This window comes from Lucilia cuprina, chromosome 6 (assembly GCF_022045245.1).
Source record: "Lucilia cuprina isolate Lc7/37 chromosome 6, ASM2204524v1, whole genome shotgun sequence".
Classification (NCBI taxonomy): domain Eukaryota; kingdom Metazoa; phylum Arthropoda; class Insecta; order Diptera; family Calliphoridae; genus Lucilia; species Lucilia cuprina.
This window is the reverse complement of record NC_060954.1, coordinates 56,114,828-56,133,448: the sequence shown is the minus strand read 5'-3', so window position 1 is coordinate 56,133,448 and position 18,621 is coordinate 56,114,828. Positions and strand designations below refer to the sequence as shown.

The 18,621-nt window shown below is 31.5% G+C and overlaps 2 protein-coding genes across 4 annotated transcripts in view; both read right to left on the bottom strand.

Moving 5' to 3' along the window:
- Nucleotides 1-67: 67 nt before the first annotated feature.
- Nucleotides 68-1,281, bottom strand: LOC111681962 (endonuclease G, mitochondrial). The gene is made up of 2 exons (XM_023443868.2): nt 1,057-1,281; nt 68-996 (listed from the first exon to the last, which is right to left on the bottom strand). Exons 1-2 carry the CDS (start codon nt 1,198-1,200, stop codon nt 184-186), a joined length of 957 nt encoding a protein of 318 aa, XP_023299636.2. The 5' UTR covers nt 1,201-1,281; the 3' UTR covers nt 68-183.
- Nucleotides 1,282-2,146: 865 nt separating this feature from the next.
- LOC111681958 overlaps nt 2,147-18,621 on the bottom strand; it is a 29,696-nt gene continuing 13,221 nt past the window's right edge. For 2 of the 3 annotated variants that reach the window (XM_023443864.2, XM_046954943.1), the window contains 7 exons: nt 4,462-5,685; nt 4,050-4,394; nt 3,666-3,983; nt 3,459-3,609; nt 3,183-3,388; nt 2,926-3,109; nt 2,147-2,775 (listed from right to left, as the gene is read on the bottom strand). In XM_023443864.2, coding sequence (XP_023299632.2) covers nt 2,463-2,775; nt 2,926-3,109; nt 3,183-3,388; nt 3,459-3,609; nt 3,666-3,983; nt 4,050-4,394; nt 4,462-5,685 — 2,741 coding nt within the window. In that variant the 3' untranslated portion in view covers nt 2,147-2,462. Of the gene's footprint in view, nt 2,776-2,925; nt 3,110-3,182; nt 3,389-3,458; nt 3,610-3,665; nt 3,984-4,049; nt 4,395-4,461; nt 5,686-8,668; nt 9,750-18,621 lie in introns of those variants that run through there. The other variant, XM_046954944.1, reaches the window with a different exon arrangement.

The following is an 18,621-nucleotide window of genomic DNA, read 5'->3' as shown; positions in this document are numbered from 1 at the left end:
TTAATTAAAATGCTTAATTCATAATAATAATAAAAAACTATCAAAACAATTTATAACTTTTGTTGTTTATTTAAAAAAATTTTACTAAAATTGCACTTTGGAGGTTAGAAATAAAAAGAAATCGTTTTTGTTGTTATTTTTTACAACAGCAGAGTTTTTAGGAACTTTTGAAAAGAAAAAACCTTAAACCTTTTTGCCATTAATCTTGGTCAATTGTTTCTTATTGATTTTATCGAAAAACAATAAACCGGCTGCTCGTTCAATCGATTCTGGTGGCACTTGGAATACTTGCAAGGGGGTGTCATCACTTATAACCTGATTGGGCATAACATAAGCCTCCATTTCCAAATGATTATCCAAAGTCTCACCCACTATCACCTTATAAAAGTGGGTAGGTACAGCTACATTGTTATTGCCTATCACCTGATATTTAACATATTTTTTGCCATCATCTTCTTGTTTGGGCAAATACAAGGGACCCGTACACACATAAACATTACTATAGGTTTGTGTTAATTTACGCACATAACTTTCTAAACGTTCCCAAGAGTCACGATTGAAACCTTGACCCACCTGAGGAGCCATATTGGTCAAATAGAAAGTATCTTCACAATGTTTTTGATGCCTTTTATGATTGCCGGCCGCCGCCATGTGGCCACGATCAAAACCAGAACGACGATAATCGGAATTTTGTGACTGGAAATAGGGATGTATACTTTCGTCTGGTTTAAAATCACATTTAGCTCTATCCACAGCTTCATTTTTGGCTATAGACTCAGCGGTGAGATGTTCAAACACCCAGGAGGGCACACGATTACGACGATCATAACTTAACACATAATCCGAATAAGAACGCACTGAATCTAAACTAGGAAAACCATATTTCATGATTTCTGAAACACGCGAGGGTGTAGCTGTTAAATTTACATCCTCAGCTGGAGCAGGCACAGCAGCCGATACACTAGCAAATAAGGGAAATCCAGGTTTTTGAGCATGCTGTAATATATATTTACTTTAATTAATACATTCATCTAAATTCCTTTTACTTTAATTAACCTTATGCAAGAGTTCCATTTGTTGCTGTTCATAGAGAGGAAGTTTTTCCAAGAACTTCTGTCTTTCCGTATAGCCACCATAGTAATAGGAACCTAAACCAGCAGCGCTGACTGTTAAAGCTGTTGTTATAAACTTTTTATACATTTTAATTAATAATTTAACTTAACAAATTAAAAAAGAAACAACAAACTATAATTCTCCCACAAAACTAGGGGCTGTTTACTTTTTTTCTAGAAACGTGAATGAATTTTTTGCACATCATTCACAATAGTTTAATCAAACAGCTGTTGAAAGTTTTTCAAGAATACAAATCTATAATTTTAGCAAATTTTACTGAGTTTCAGCAAAAATTTATTTTTTCTATATGAACTTAAGGGTGGGATATGTCAGTAAAATCTGAATATATATAATCAATATAAAGTAAAATATATATAATCCATCCATCTTGCATTTTTGGGTTTCGAACTTAACAGAATGCGCTGGGTTAAGCAAAAAATCACAACATTTTAAGTCATTGTGATTGATAAAAAGCGAATAGGTTCAAAATTTAAAAGGAAATAAAAAGTACACGTTGTTAGTTAACAGGAAATTAAAGTGATAAATCGAAGTGGAAAATTGTTCGATTTCTTTACGATCAAGCAATATTGTATTAGTTCAGTTCTAGTCCTGTTCAAGTTCTGTTTTAGTTATGTTCTAGTTCAGTTTTACTTCAGTTCGAGTTCAGATCTAGTTAGGTTCTAGTTCAGTTCTAGTTCAGTTCTAGTTCAGTTCTAGTTCAGTTCTAGTTCAGTTCTAGTTCAGTTCTAGTTCAGTTCTAGTTCAGTTCTAGTTCAGTTCTAGTTCAGTTCTAGTTCAGTTCTAGTTCAGTTCTAGTTCAAGTTCAGTTCTAGTTCAGTTCTAGTTCAGTACTAGTTCAGTTCTAGTTCAGTTCTAGTTCAGTTCTAGTTCAGTTCTAGTTCGGTTCCAGTTCAGTTCTGGTTTAGTTCTAGCTCAGTTCTAGCTTAGTTCTAGTTCAGTTCTACAATAAATACAAAATGTTTAATTATTTTTACATTTCTTTTAATATTCATTTAATCATTACATTATAGCCATTTTTATTATATATTTATATTAATTTTTTTCTTTTTATTTAACTTAATTTAAAGTTAGCTTTAATTAGTAAATACAAAAAATTTTTAAGAAAATTAGTTTCATCCCTTAAATTTCTTATTTTTGTCGCAACCAAACCAATTAAAATCTCTTTATGTTTATTTTGTTTAAATTTTCGATTTTGTCTTTTTTTAATCACAATTCTGTTAGAGCCTACACAAAAAAAACAGTACAAACTACTTATTACAGCTTATTCTTTAAAAAAATACTATTTTTATATAAAAAAATTAAAAGTTAGAAATTATAAAAATTTTGCTCTAGCATGTTTCTTTATTACAATCGACAAAATTACTAAATTCCGTTGAATTCGGCGGTCCTTCACTATACAAATAAGTAACGGGCCACAGACGGGCGGCAGTAAAATCACTTAAACTTTGTAAACCTCCTGGTCGTGGAGGTTTTTGGTATTCGTCGGAATTCGAGGCTGATGTAAAACTATCTGCAGGTTTACGTTTGTCTGAGGGTTTCAAAGGTTTTACACTGAGTCCAGAATGGGTGAGGGTGTGATTGCCGGGATAATAACGGTCGCTACATTTGCGCCATTGATCGGGTTCATCGCCTACGAAACACCTGTTTGAGAGATAAAAAATTTTTAAAACATAATAGCCTTGCCTGTAGGCGGGATCATAGTCTATAGTTTAAACAATGATTTGGTATATGTTCTAGACTATAAACTAGATATGATATAGTCTAGTCTTGTCAATAGCCTAATATACTCACCACGGATAATCGAAACCTTGAGAATAACCACAAGGATGATCCACTTTACAGCAATAGTCCCACGAGCCAATTTCACCACCCTCTATCTCGCACGAATAGAAACCCGTAATAAGATTCTTTTCACAGGGACTGCTACGTCGACAAGGTTTTCCCGAAACAGAATAATGACGCCAGGCTACATCTCCTAATTATAGAAAAAGTAAAATTAAAAACAAAACTTAACCAAAACCACTTAAAAACTAAAGCAAATCATTTACCCGGTTCTCTAAATATATCCATGCGACGATTATTATTAACCCTTGAACCACCTATAGTATTAACCTTATCCCGACATGTATAATCAAATGGATTCCAAGCAAAAAGCCAAAAGTCTCTATCATCGGAATGTGTATAATGTACATTTAATTTCAACTCGGTTTGATCACAATCAGACATTTCACAATTGAAAGTAGTTTTGCGGGAACTGGGGATAAATTTTAAGAAATATTAAGGGGATTCACTTTCTATATATACATATATAGTTTTACCCTTACCCATAACTAAAGGCATAACATTTAAAAGCTGTAGTTTCCCTAAGACGTATACACTCTTTCTTACATTCCAATTCGGAGGGCACGGTTATTACCTTTTTAATGGCCAATGGCAAAAGTTTAGCAGGAGAGCCATAACCCAAATAACAAACGGCTAAAAATTTTAAATTTTACTTTAAATAGTTTATAGTCTGGAAATATAACTCTTACATTTTTTGTGTTTTTCATCGACTATGGGTTGAATCTCACAGCCATGACCATAACTGGCTCTTTCAAAGATATCAAAGGTATTATCCAATACCAAATGTCTCTCCTTGTCCATGTCTCTGACAGGCCAATCACTCAACTGGCAATTGTCTATAACACTGGCATGCCGCTGTTGGCCATAACGGAAGGCAAAAGCTCTACAAGTAAATTTAGTCGATTTAATACACTCCATTTCACATTCTCCCACTGATCGGACGGTCAAAGAGTCTCGTACAATAGATTTATAAAATCTGGTGGCATCAATGGCACGGAAAAAACATTCTGGGGGAAAAAAACATTATGTCAAAGATCTCTCTCTTTCTTTTTTCCAAACTCATACAAACTTACGAGTACTTCTGGGATCTGCCAAAGCTGTGGTACTACCTCCCACCCTGGCAGGACCATCACTGCGTGAAGGTTTTCTGCAAACATTTAAATCATCTGACATGGAGTATATATCATAATCACGATCTGGTTCTATGTCTACATAATAATCCAAACGATTGATGGGACGATCACACAGCATACAGTTGTCACGACTACCCGATGAATAACGATAGCTATAGGTGTGACAGATAAAAGCATCCTGGCCCGAACACAAACGCTCACACTCGGTTAGCGAGGGAGTGGAGTACATGTGTTTGACAATTTTTTTGTGCAGACGAAAACCTTCCGATGTTTTGGCCGAACATTCTTGAAAATAAAGCATAACATTAGCTTTAGTTTAAAAACAAATAAAAATCTTTTTAAATATTTATACCATCTGGTCCGGGTCTGCGCGTCCATTGATGACGATAATCATGACGATCACGAAAACCATCATATTTTCCATAGGAACCATAACTAGAACCGGCATAGGGTATAACAGCATTACTTTCGTGAGGAGGTTCTCCTCTGGGCGGTGGACCCAAGTTGGTATAATCAAAATGTACTGGATCTTTGGGTTTATAATGACTATCGGTTAAGCCCCAGTAAGCGGTTTGTTTATTATGACTGCCGCCATAAGAACCACCATAAGAACCCCATTCATTGTCGGTGCCAATCAAGTAGGGTACAAATTTTCCACTATTTTTCTTATACGGCGTTGAAGGTGGATGATCTCTATCCAAATAGTTGTGTGAGGGTGGCGGAGGTGGTCCCGGACGATAAGAATCCGCACCACTATAGGGTATATACTCTGGACCAGGACGATAAGATGGACGATAACGATCATGCTTAGAACTATCATAACCAGAACTGCTGGGTATACTTTCCCATCGTGAAGGATGACTGGGCCGGTAACGATCACCATGTGAGACATCATAACGATCTATGGGTTCCAAAGCTGAACCACTACTGCCATAACTACTAGGAGGAGAATGTTCATAATAACTAGAGCTGTGAGAGGAGAATTCATGAGAACTACTATGATGTTCATGCGAATAGGGAGGTCTGCCATGCGATTCATATGAAGAAGATGGTGGTGGCCCGGAAGGACCCGAGGGATAATGCTCTAATGAAGAACTGCTAGGTCTACCATAATAACCACTGCCACTGCTACTGGGTGGTGAAGCTATATAAGGATAACGTTCATCTCTATAGGGTTTCTCGCTCCAACCCTGGCTGGGTTTATTGTAATGAGATGGCGGCGGTGGTGGCGGTGGTAGTGGCAATTTAGTGCTGCATTCTTTACAAATACTATACCGGCAACTAGGCGGAGCATTACGATCTCTCTCATAGTAATCATAATCTGGATGTCTTAATAGATTTGAGTCTCTTCTATTGGGACTGGAGTATAAGTCAATTTGGGCTAAAGGTATTTCAATCAGTTCACAGTCACCTTGACCATGACCCGAAGGATCTAGACGATAATTGAAACCTTCACAGGTAAAACGTTTTTCACGACCACATTCGCGCATACACTCCTCAACACGTTCACATGCTATGGTTCGTCGCACCCAATGAGGGGCAACACGTTTACCAGCCAACACTCGCCGAAAGCAAGCTTTTGCCAAAAAAATAAAATAAAAGAATAAAACAAAAAAAATTGCAAATATAAACAAAATTTTTCTAACTTTAAATAATTAAGATTTTTATCATTAATTATGCACGCATAAGCTGTGGAGTCAGTGTATTACAAGTGTCCAATTTTCAGCTCTTTTAGTTAGTCTGAAGTATGTATTAATTGTTGATTTAATTTAATGTGTTTTTTATGGAAATCCGAAACGCTTTGTTTTGTTTTAATTTGAAAATAATTTACTTAAAAGAAAATTTTAGGTGTTTTATTTAGGGTCAAAGGTTCAAGGTTTCATTTTGTGTTGTGGATGAGATGTTTTAGCGCGCTTTAAGATTGATTAGATGTCATAAAATTACTCAATTGTAAAAAGACATTTAAATTTTGCAAAGTTTCTGCTAGTTTAAACATTTTTGTTATTTTTTTTATTATTAAAACATAAAACATTTAATTACACTCTATTGAAGTATTATGTATTGCCCATTGTGACGTATATGAAGTAGATGCTGTTGTCCCAAACAGGATCCAAAGAAGAAAGCTATAAAGTTAAACGCTTTGTCCTCTTATTTTGTTATTATGAACTTTTTAAAACTGTGTTACTGATCTGGAAGTATGTGATGTTCATAGAAATCTCCCATTTGATGTAGGGTGGTCCAAAAATATGAAAAAAAGAATTCTTTGAAGAAGAATTACTTGGTAGACTAAACTTAACTAGGAACTGTCAAAACTACGAGGTCTATTTTTCCTAAAGTCACAGGGTTTGAAGTGATTAACATAAGAATCTTAAGAAGCATTGATTTATATGAAAAAGATGCTGGTGTCCTAAAAGGATCAAAAGCGCAGAGCTCTGTAGTCAAACTTCACCGTCCACCTTGATAACACAAACTGCGCTCGTATTTGGAACTTTTAAGCACTGTGAACTAATACTTTTCGTCATGAGTGTATGCGATTGTCATTGAAATTGAAAAGTCTGTCATGGTTTTCATGACCCAAAAGACAATGTTTTCAAATTGATTTACATGGTAGACTAAGTTATTTATCAAGCTTATGTCACAGTAGGAACTGTCATAATTAAAACAACTGGTTCATTTTTCCCAAAATTGACGGGGTTTGTAATGATTTTCATAAAAATCTTCAGAAGGATCAATATATTTCACATCATAATAGGAATGTTTTCTATTTGATTTATATGACAAAGAAGCTGGTGTTCCAAAATCAAAACCGCGGTCGATTTGGGAACTTTTAAGAACTGTCGTACTGTGTATTAGTACTTTCCGATTTATTTTATATTAAAAAAGTTAGGTTTATTCTCCAAAAAGATGAAGATCAATAAGTTCAAGAGATGATCTATTACTACTATAACTATTAGGAGTAGATTACTACTAATGCAAGGATAATATTCATATAAAACGCATTCAAATGAGGAAACACTGGGATGCTCTTAGAAATGGAGAGGTAGAAGCCCTTTAAAAGGCATAAAAATAATCTATGTTCATAATTAGTGTATCGTAGGTTTATAATAATTGGAGCCAATATGAATTCATAAGAACTACTTGATGCTTATAAGAAGTTTGTCATGTGATCTGGAATGACCCGAAAGATTTCTCTTAAATCACAGTTGGTCGTTTTATGGATTGATGCTATAATCAGAGCAGATAAGCTTTATCATAACGATATTTAATCTAACCTTAAAGCTCTGTTAGTTTCTACGTAACTTGCCTTAATGAATTCGGAAAACTCTGTAAGCAGTTAAGGGTTTTGTGCAATGAAAGAAATGCAAAATAAATACTTTTATAATAAGAACTATTAGTTTTTAAACAAGTGAGTTTGTATTGATCGCCAGATAGTCATCATTACGATTGTTAATATAATCTTAAGGCTTAGTTAGTTTCGACGTAATGTTGCTCGATAAATCAGCTGATTCGAAAACCTGTGTAAGCAGTTAGTTTAACTCAGTGTACACTTAATAAGGTAGCCTCGTCCGCACAGCTGATCATCAGCTTTTACAATCTTAACTGTCAAAATTCCTGTTTGTTTACATAGAAAAAAAAAATCGCAAAAGGTGTAAAAATTTTAAAAAGTGAAGAAAATTATGGTTTTAAAGGAGTTTTCTAGGTCAATCGTGATTAAATGTCTTTTCACAAAAAACACGCTTAATTCGGAAAATTGGTCTTCCCAATAGATATAGTTATGATTTTCAGACATTCCACGTTTAATTAATATAATATATTAATATTAATAGTTAAAAATTTAAATAATTGCTAAAAACTCATATTTTTATTGTGTTTATTTGTTGCTTTTTCATTCTACACACACAGCTTTTTTTGACAGATGGGATTATTCTACAATAACAAATCGCCTGTTGTTTTTGTATTGTTGTATTTGTTGTAGCGACGAGGCTACCTTATTAAGTGTACACTGGATTAACTGTTGGGTAGACGTTGTATGAAAAACACTTATCAGCTGACTTGTCACGAAATGTAACGAAATCACTTTTATAATAAGAACTATTAGATTTAAAAAAAGTGAGTTTGTAGTGATCGCCAGATAGTCATCATAAGGATCATTAATCTAATCTAAAGGTCCAGTTAGTTTCTACGTAACGTTCCTAGATGAATCAGCTGATTCAAACACCAGTGTAAGCAGTTAGTTTGGACGTTATGATGACTTCGTATAATTGCAATGAATTGTTTTTGTACGAATGGAAAGAATAACAAATCCAAACAAGTTTCCAAATACTAGAAACTTCGTACCGCCTGAGAGATGAATCAAAAGTTTCCTAATGTGGCCTGGTACTTTGATGTCAACAGAGTTGGAAACATTTCGACTCAGCAGATAATACTCTTATTTGCCTTTTTTTAGTTTTCGTTTAGTGTAAATAAAACTCTTTGACATTCCCAGTCCTGTTAAGACTTTTTGAAAGTTCCTTTTATTTGAGATTTTTTCTATTGTTAAACAGCTGTTTCATAATTACCTTTAGCATCCTCGACAATTATAATTGTACTGCTAATGCCATGTGCTGAATGAGTAGCATTCACCAGAATGTTAATGTTGCAAATACTTAATAAAATCAACAACAGTAAGTGTTCAGAATACAACCACATCGTTTTGATAGCAACTTAAAACTAACTAAATGAATATAGAAGACTCCAGTTGGAATCTTGTTTGTTTTGTTTTGGTTTTTTTTTGTTAATATTAGTTAAAGCACTTTAAGGGGTGAGGGGTGTGTTGTTTATAATGTTTAAATGAAGATTCATACAAAATGAAAATGAAAACTATTTGTGGCGCTGATGACGAAAATCTAGTTATTGCTGATTTTTGTTTGTATTAAAAACTCTCATAATTTGTTTATAAAATTTTCACAATTACGTAAGCACGCGTACACATAATAAAATAAAATTAAAATTTAACATGAACCATAAAAATATAAGTAAATTCTTTTGTTCTTTGGCTTAAAAAAAAAACTTTATTTAATTTGAATGTCAAATAAATTAAACACTTGATGTCATACGCGGTCAATAGTAACCGAAAAACACGCAAACTTTTAACATCCAACGATTTTAGTTTAGGTTTTATCTTAAATTTGATGTTTACATAAACATTATTTTAACAGATTCTGTTTGTAGAACATATCACTGTTAATTCATTAGAAAAATCACTGAATTGTTTAAATAGATGACATCAAAAAGAAAACAATATATATGTTGTTTGTTTTTATAATGTATTTTTTTTTACACTTTTTGTTTTAGAAAATATTTTTTTGCAAAAAAATGTTTTTTTTTGTTAAATTCTAACAAAACTTGTTATAAATTGGTGTTTTTAGAACATCTTTTTGTTAATTTTTTTAATGCATTAGTTTAGATGTTTTTATACAGATTGCATGTTTCATTCAATTTAAACTTTATTTTTTTAATTTTTTAATATTAAATCATTATGTTAGCATTTTCACTGTAATCATGAGGTTATCCTTGTTTTTTGTCCACCGCATTTGCAAAATTTCTTATTAAGTTTGCTACTCGTCTAATAATTCTAATTTGTTTTCCATACAACGCGCTACTGAGCGTTTTAACTCAACAACAACATGGTTTTATATTTTCACAAACAAAAAGCTTTGCTTTTGCCTTAATGATGTTGTCGTTGTTGTTGTTGTGGGTGGAAAATCAGAATAAACATGTTAGAAACCTCATCATCATCACCATCATTATAAAATCTCATTAACTCTTAAATAATGTTTATTATGGTTAAAACATTAAACAACTCATCTCTAACACATCATGATGAAGCTTTTATATTAAGTATTTTTATTGTTCTTGTTAACAACAAAAAAACAACAACAATAGCAATAACAACAACATATAAAAACCTCAAGAAAACTAAACAATAACTAAAAAACAACTTTAACTAAAAAACCTTCAAAATCCTTGCTTAAAAAGTTTTTAAAAACAACATGCGTATTAATAAAGTTTCTGTCTTAAGTCTTTTGTTTTCTTAACATAATATTCCCTTCAATGAAACAACATCAACAACTTCAAATTGTTTAACATCTTTAAAGCTTTTTCTTCTTCTTCTTCTTTAAATATAACTGTCTGATTTGTTTCTCTATTAATATTCAACACCAAAATGTTTTTGTTCAAAAATTCATCTATTTAAAAAAAAATTTTTTGCATTTAAAAATTTTCAATTTTTTTCTGTTTGTTGTCTTAACGCAACACAGGAAATTTATAACAGTTAATGAGGCTTACACTACTCTACTAGTGGTAATACAACAACTAAACATTTTATTTTTGTTGAATTTTTGCTCTGCATCATTGTTTTTTTGTAAACATAATATTCAAATATGTTTTTTTGCTGTTTTATTATTAAGCGTTAATGTTAAAATGTTTTAAAAGTTTATTTAAAAATTAGTTATTAATTAAGGTTTATTAAATATAATTATCACTTATTTCGTATATATTAAATTAAACTGTCATTTAATGTACTGTTTGTAAAAGGGTTTAATCATTCATAGTATTCGCTTTTAAATTTATAAATTTTCATTAATAGACTATACACACGTCTATAGTCTAGTCTATAGTTTAGTCTATAGTCTAGTCTATAGTCTAGTCTATAATATAATCTATAGCCTAGGCTCTAGTCCAATCTATGGCGTATTATATAGTAAAGTCTATAGTATGGTATATCGTCTACTCTACAGTATAGACTTTAGTCTAATCTATAGTCTAGTCTATAATCTAGTCTATAGTCTAGCCTACAGTCCAGTCTATAGTCTAGCCTATAGTCTATAGTCTAGTCTATAGTCTAGTCTATAGTCTAGTCTATAGTCTATAGTCTAGTCTATAGTCTAGTCTATAGTCTATAGTCTAGTCTATAGTCTAGTCTATAGTCTATAGTCTATAGTCTAGTCTATAGTCTAGTCTATAGTCTAGTCTATAGTCTAGTCTATAGTCTAGTCTATAGTCTAGTCTATAGTCTAGTCTATAGTCTAGTTTATAGTCTAGTCTATAGTCTAGTCTATAGTCTAGTCTATAGTCTAGTCTATAGTCTAGTCTATAGTCTAGTCTATAGTCTAGTCTATAGTCTAGTCTATAGTCTAGTCTATAGTCTAGTCTATAGTCTAGTCTAAAGTCTAGTCTAAAGTCTAGTCTATAGTCTAGTCTATAGTCTAGTCTATAGTCTAGTCTATAGTCTAGTCTATAGTCTAGTCTATAGTCTAGTCTATAGTCTAGTCTATAGTCTAGTCTATAGTCTAGTCTATAGTCTAGTCTATAGTCTAGTCTATAGTCTAGTCTATAGTCTAGTCTATAGTCTAGTCTATAGTCTAGTCTATAGTCTAGTCTATAGTCTAGTCTATAGTCTAGTCTATAGTCTAGTCTATAGTCTAGTCTATAGTCTAGTCTATAGTCTAGTCTATAGTCTAGTCTATAGTCTAGTCTATAGTCTAGTCTATAGTCTAGTCTATAGTCTAGTCTATAGTCTAGTCTATAGTCTAGTCTATAGTCTAGTCTATAGTCTAGTCTATAGTCTAGTTTATAGTCTAGTCTATAGTCTAGTCTATAGTCTAGTCTATAGTCTAGTCTATAGTCTAGTCTATAGTCTAGTCTATAGTCTAGTCTATAGTCTAGTCTATCTATAGTCTAGTCTATAGTCTAGTCTATAGTCTAGTCTATAGTCTAGTCTATAGTCTAGTCTATAGTCTAGTCTATAGTCTAGTCTATAGTCTAGTCTATAGTCTAGTCTATAGTCTAGTCTATAGTCTAGTCTATAGTCTGGTCTATAGTCTAGTCTATAGTCTAGTCTATAGTCTAGTCTATAGTCTAGTCTATAGTCTAGTCTATAGTCTAGTCTATAGTCTAGTCTATAGTCTAGTCTATAGTCTAGTCTATAGTCTAGTCTATAGTCTAGTCTATAGTCTAGTCTATAGTCTAGTCTATAGTCTAGTCTATAGTCTAGTCTGTAGTCTAGTCTATAGTCTAGTCTATAGTCTAGTCTATAGTCTAGTCTATAGTCTAGTCTGTAGTCTAGTCTATAGTCTAGTCTATAGTCTAGTCTATAGTCTAGTCTATAGTCTAGTCTATAGTCTAGTCTATAGTCTAGTCTATAGTCTAGTCTATAGTCTAGTCTATAGTCTAGTCTATAGTCTAGTCTATAGTCTAGTCTATAGTCTAGTCTATAGTCTAGTCTATAGTCTAGTCTATAGTCTGGTCTATAGTCTAGTCTATAGTCTAGTCTATAGTCTAGTCTATAGTCTAGTCTATAGTCTAGTCTATAGTCTAGTCTATAGTCTAGTCTATAGTCTAGTCTATAGTCTAGTCTATAGTCTAGTCTATAGTCTAGTCTATAGTCTAGTCTATAGTCTAGTCTATAGTCTAGTCTATAGTCTAGTCTATAGTCTAGTCTATAGTCTAGTCTATAGTCTAGTCTATAGTCTAGTCTATAGTCTAGTCTATAGTCTAGTCTATAGTCTAGTCTATAGTCTAGTCTATAGTCTAGTCTATAGTCTAGTCTATAGTCTAGTCTATAGTCTAGTCTATAGTCTAGTCTATAGTCTAGTCTATAGTCTAGTCTATAGTCTAGTCTATAGTCTAGTCTATAGTCTAGTCTATAGTATAGTCTATAGTATAGTCTATAGTCTACTCTATAGTCTACTCTATAGTCCTGTCTATAGTCTAGTCTATAGTCTAGTCTATAGTCTAGTCTATAGTCTAGTCTATAGTCTAGTCTATAGTCTAGTCTATAGTCTAGTCTATAGTCTAGTCTATAGTCTAGTCTATAGTCTAGTCTATAGTCTAGTCTATAGTCTAGTCTATAGTCTAGTCTATAGTCTAGTCTATAGTCTAGTCTATAGTCTAGTCTATAGTCTAGTCTATAGTCTAGTCTATAGTCTAGTCTATAGTCTAGTATATAGTCTAGTGTATAGTCTAGTCTATAGTCTAGTCTATAGTCTAGTCTATAGTCTAGTCTATAGTCTAGTCTATAGTCTAGTCTATAGTCTAGTCTATAGTCTAGTCTATAGTCTAGTCTATAGTCTAGTCTATAGTCTAGTCTATAGTCTAGTCTATAGTCTAGTCTATAGTCTAGTCTATAGTCTAGTCTAAAGTCTAGTCTATAGTCTAGTCTATAGTCTAGTCTATAGTCTAGTCTATAGTCTAGTCTATAGTCTAGTCTATAGTCTAGTCTATAGTCTAGTCTATAGTCTAGTCTATAGTCTAGTCTATAGTCTAGTCTATAGTCTAGTCTATAGTCTAGTCTATAGTCTAGTCTATAGTCTAGTCTATAGTCTAGTCTATAGTCTAGTCTATAGTCTAGTCTATAGTCTAGTCTATAGTCTAGTCTATAGTCTAGTCTATAGTCTAGTCTATAGTCTAGTCTATAGTCTAGTCTATAGTCTAGTCTATAGTCTAGTCTATAGTCTAGTCTATAGTCTAGTCTATAGTCTAGTCTATAGTCTAGTCTATAGTCTAGTCTATAGTCTAGTCTATAGTCTAGTCTAGTCTATAGTCTAGTCTATAGTCTAGTCTAGTCTATAGTCTAGTCTATAGTCTAGTCTATAGTCTAGTCTATAGTCTAGTCTATAGTCTAGTCTATAGTCTAGTCTAGTCTATAGTCTAGTCTATAGTCTAGTCTATAGTCTAGTATATAGTCTAGTCTATAGTCTAGTCTATAGTCTAGTCTATAGTCTAGTCTATAGTCTAGTCTATAGTCTAGTCTATAGTCTAGTCTATAGTCTAGTCTATAGTCTAGTCTATAGTCTAGTCTATAGTCTAGTCTATAGTCTAGTCTATAGTCTAGTCTATAGTCTAGTCTATAGTCTAGTCTATAGTCTATAGTCTGTAGTCTATAATCTATAGTCTATAGTCTATAGTCTATAGTCTATAGTCTAGTCTATAGTCTAGTCTATAGTCTAGTCTATAGTCTATATAGTCAAGTCTATAGTCTAATCTATTTTCTTGACTAGTCTAATTTATGGTATGGTCTTTAGTCTAGTGTATAGTCTGGCCTATAGTCTAGGCTATAGTTTAGTCTATAGTGTAGTCGATAGTCTAGTATATTGTCTAGTATATTGTCTAGTCTATAGTCTAGTCTATGCACTTTTCTATAGTCTATTCTATAGCCAGGTCTACAGACTATTCTATAGTCAGATCTATAGTATAGTCTTTAGTTTAGTTTATAGTCTAGTCTATAGTCTAAGAAATATGACTTTAGCGCTTCTTTTTTACAAATGATTTGAACTCGGTCAAGGTAATATCCTGCTTAGGATAACACAATGGGACCAGATCATGGATCCAAGTGAGTTGGACTTTTGGTTGGACCAGACAGTTGACTAGATTAGGGCATACATATAATGTAATATATTAATACTTTGAAAACTTTAGAATATTATTTTAAAAACAAAGAAGTGCAAATAATTTAGAAAAAAATAGTAAATTCCAATTATTCTTAAAATTGTTAATTAAAGTTTTTAAAGCATCATTGAATTGTTATTAAATTCGACTAAATTCTAAAAGTTAACTAAAATTTAAATTAAACATGTACTATTTTCAGCATTAACTAATAAAACTAAGTTTGCTAAAGCAAAACAATTGCAATTGTTTAATATTATTTTTAGTTGGTTTTTATTTAATAATTTTAATGAATGGTCAACATAGATTTAATGTTCAATAGGTGCAGACAGATCAGACCCACAGAATAGACAACAGATGTAGAATATAAATTAAAAAAAAAAAAATTCGCATGAAACGTTGACAAATAGAGCGAAAATATAGGTTCATTTGATGAATGTACTTACTTCAGCTAAACAAATATTGTTGTTGGATTATTTGTAATTTGAAATTATTTTTATTTTAAATCAAATAAACTAAAATAAATTTCTACAATTAAAAATTTACATTTGTACATTTGTATCTAACTATGCAAATGACCTGAATAACAGTTTTTGGACATTTAACGAAATAATTAAATACTTTTAATTATTTTTTACAATTTGGAGTATTTTTTTTTATATTTTTAATGAAAATTTATATCTGACAAATAAATAACTTGTTGTTTCTAACAAATAATTAAATTTAATTATTTCACAGCTTTAAAATAGTGATGACTGCTTCAATTCAGCTTAAATGAAAATTATGCTGAAAACATCTAAAAATAACATAATGATGAGACTCTAGGAATAACAAGGAACTCAAGTGTAACATTCAAAAACCCTATAATTATTAAAAAAAACAACAACAACTAATATTATGAATTGTTTAAAATAAAAATCTAAACAAGAATGACATAATCTTTAGAATCCAACAACATGCACAAACAAATAAACACATTTATTATGAAAATATTTTAAACTCCTCCCTGAACTACCACAAATTAAAAACTCATCAAAAGCAGTTCAGAAGACTTCTTCAAATTAGTTCCAGTAAACTTAATTAAAAAGCTAAACAAGAAGAAAAATAATATTTATTATATTTTTCCATTTGAATGTATTTTTCGCATTAGTTTTAAGTTTTAGGCGTAAAAACACTCTGACTCTTTGATTTAAACAAAAAACAAAGTATTTCCGTTTTCTCAAAAAGGTCAATGTTCTACATGGCTAGTGGGTACTTGGAGTTATAATTCTAAAGTTTTTTTTCCTATTTAATTAATAAGAAAAAATCTGCAAAAAAAAAAAAAAACAAAAGAATTCTATTGAAATGTGTTGATATTAATTAAAGTAATTCTGCTTTTGGTCTATTAAAGTTATTAAGTTGTTAAGAAAATTATTTTATTTTTAGAATTTTTTAAAATAAATCAAAAATAGAACTAATTATTTTTAGTGGAACTAATTTATTGCTAGTGATGGGAAAAAATTGTCTATAAGATATTTGTTTAAAACAAAGACTAAACTAGAGACTAGGCTACAGACTGAACTGTAAACTAGACCATTTTAATTAGTTAATTAGACTAGACTATAGACTACCTATACACTAACTGTAAACTAGACTATGGACTAACTATACAATAACTGTAGACTAGACTATAGAATAGACTATAGACTAGACTATAGACTAGACTAAAGACTAAACTATAGACTAAACTATAGACTAGACTATAGACTTGACTATAGACTAGACTATAGACTAGACTATAGACTAGACTATAGACTAGACTATAGACTAGACTATAGACTAGACTATAGACTAGACTATAGACTAGACTATAGACTAGACTATAGACTAGACTATAGACTAGACTATAGACTAAACTATAGACTAGACTATAGACTAGACTATAGACTAGACTATAGACTAGACTATAGACTATACTATAGACTAGACTATAGACTAGACTATAGACTAGACTTTAGACTAGACTAGACTATAGACTAGACTATAGACTAGACTATAGACTAGACTATAGACTAGACTATAGACTAGACTATAGACTAGACTATAGACTAGACTATAGACTAGACTATAGACTAGACTATAGACTAGACTATAGACTAGACTATAGACTAGACTATAGACTAGACTATAGACTAGACTATAGACTAGACTATAGACTAGACTATAGACTAGACTATAGACTAGACTATAGACTAGACTATAGACTAGACTATAGACTAGACTATAGACTAGACTATAGACTAGACTATAGACTAGACTATAGACTAGACTATAGACTAGACTATAGACTAGACTATAGACTAGACTATAGACTAGACTATAGACTAGACTATAGACTAGACTATAGACTAGACTATAGACTAGACTATAGACTAGACTATAGACTAGACTATAGACTAGACTATAGACTAGACTATAGACTAGACTATAGACTAGACTATAGACTAGACTATAGACTAGACTATAGACTAGACTATAGACTAGACTATAGACTAGACTATAGACTAGACTATAGACTAGACTATAGACTAGACTATAGACTAGACTATAGACTAGACTATAGACTATACTATAGACTATACTATAGACTAGACTATAGACTAGACTATAGACTAGACTATAGACTAGACTATAGACTAGACTATAGACTATACTATAGACTATACTATAGACTTTACTATAGACTAGACTATAGACTAGACTATAGACTAGACTATAGACTAGACTATAGACTAGACTATAGACTAGACTATAGACTAGACTATAGACTAGACTATAGACTAGACTATAGACTAGACTATAGACTATACTATAGACTATAGACTATACTATAGACTAGGGTGAGTGCAAGGGCGAAAAGTGTTTTGGTATAAATATGTCAATTGTTAATATGTTGTTATTGTTGTCGATTTTTGTATTATATTAAAAAGAAAGAGTAGTGTTGCCATTTAATAAAATAGTGTAAATAAAATGGAAAACGATTCGGGAACACTTTAAATTTTGAACCAGAATTATGTGTAACGTAATTAAATTAAAATTTACAAAAAAGGTAAGTAAATAGAAAATTTAATAGTCGAAGTAAAGTTTCCGAGTTGGAGAAATGTTTTTGTTTAGAAAATTTGCACCTATTCAGAGTTATGGACACAAAAGCTGATTAAACTAATATATGAAAGCTTAATTATTCTAGGAGTTTTTCTTTCCATAAGTATTTCTAAAGCTTTGGTTTGTTCTTTAGAATTCAAAATACTTCACGATTCGTAACTTACGCAATAAGTTCTTTTTAAACTGTTTTTTTTTTGCCAACAAAATATTGCCTTGTTAATTGTATGTTAATTTTTGTGTTTACAATTCTTTTACTTCAACTACAAAATAACTTTTGTAACGGCCAAAGCCGTCATCATCATTACCAAGTGTACAAGATGATGATCATGTATGTATGTTGAGAGGCAGTTAGTTAGTTTTTGTTTCAATGTTGTTTATTTTGCTGTTGTTCTTGTTGTGGTGGCTGGCGTCTTTTTTATTTAAAACATAACCTTTACATGGACGTTGGTTGTTAAACATTAAAACGGAAATGCTAAACAAAACAAATGCTGGAGATGTTGGTAAGTTGATGGTGATGATGATGTTAATGCCACCTTGATGTATGATTCTTGTTAGATTGTTTATCTTTTTTTGTTTTTTTATTTGTTAAAATCTTGTGTTTTTTGTTGTAGTTAGTTGCAAAAGTAAAACAATAATTTAATCCATATTTAAATTGTTAATAAATCAAAAATCACAAAAAAGTTTTGTAGTATGTGTATGTATGAAAATGTGTTGCATCAGTTGCATACTTGTTGCACAATTATTAATGACTTTTGTGAATGCTAGTCAAAATTTTTGATTTATGTTTGGCGTTAGCTATTGATGGTTGAGAGTATATGACGATCTCTTGATGTTAACTAACTAACGAACTAACTAACTAACTAACTAATTAACTAACTAACTAACTAACTAACTAACTAACTAACTAACTAACTAACTAACTAACTAACTAACTAACTAACTAACT

Excerpts from the sequence above, each read along its gene's own strand:
- LOC111681962 (XM_023443868.2), bottom strand. The coding sequence starts at position 1,200 with ATGTATAAAAAGTTTATAACAACAGCTTTAACAGTCAGCGCTGCTGGT. Across the intron at positions 997-1,056 it reads AAATGGAACTCTTGCATAAG|CATGCTCAAAAACCTGGATT; the intron begins GTTAATTAAAGT and ends TATATATTACAG.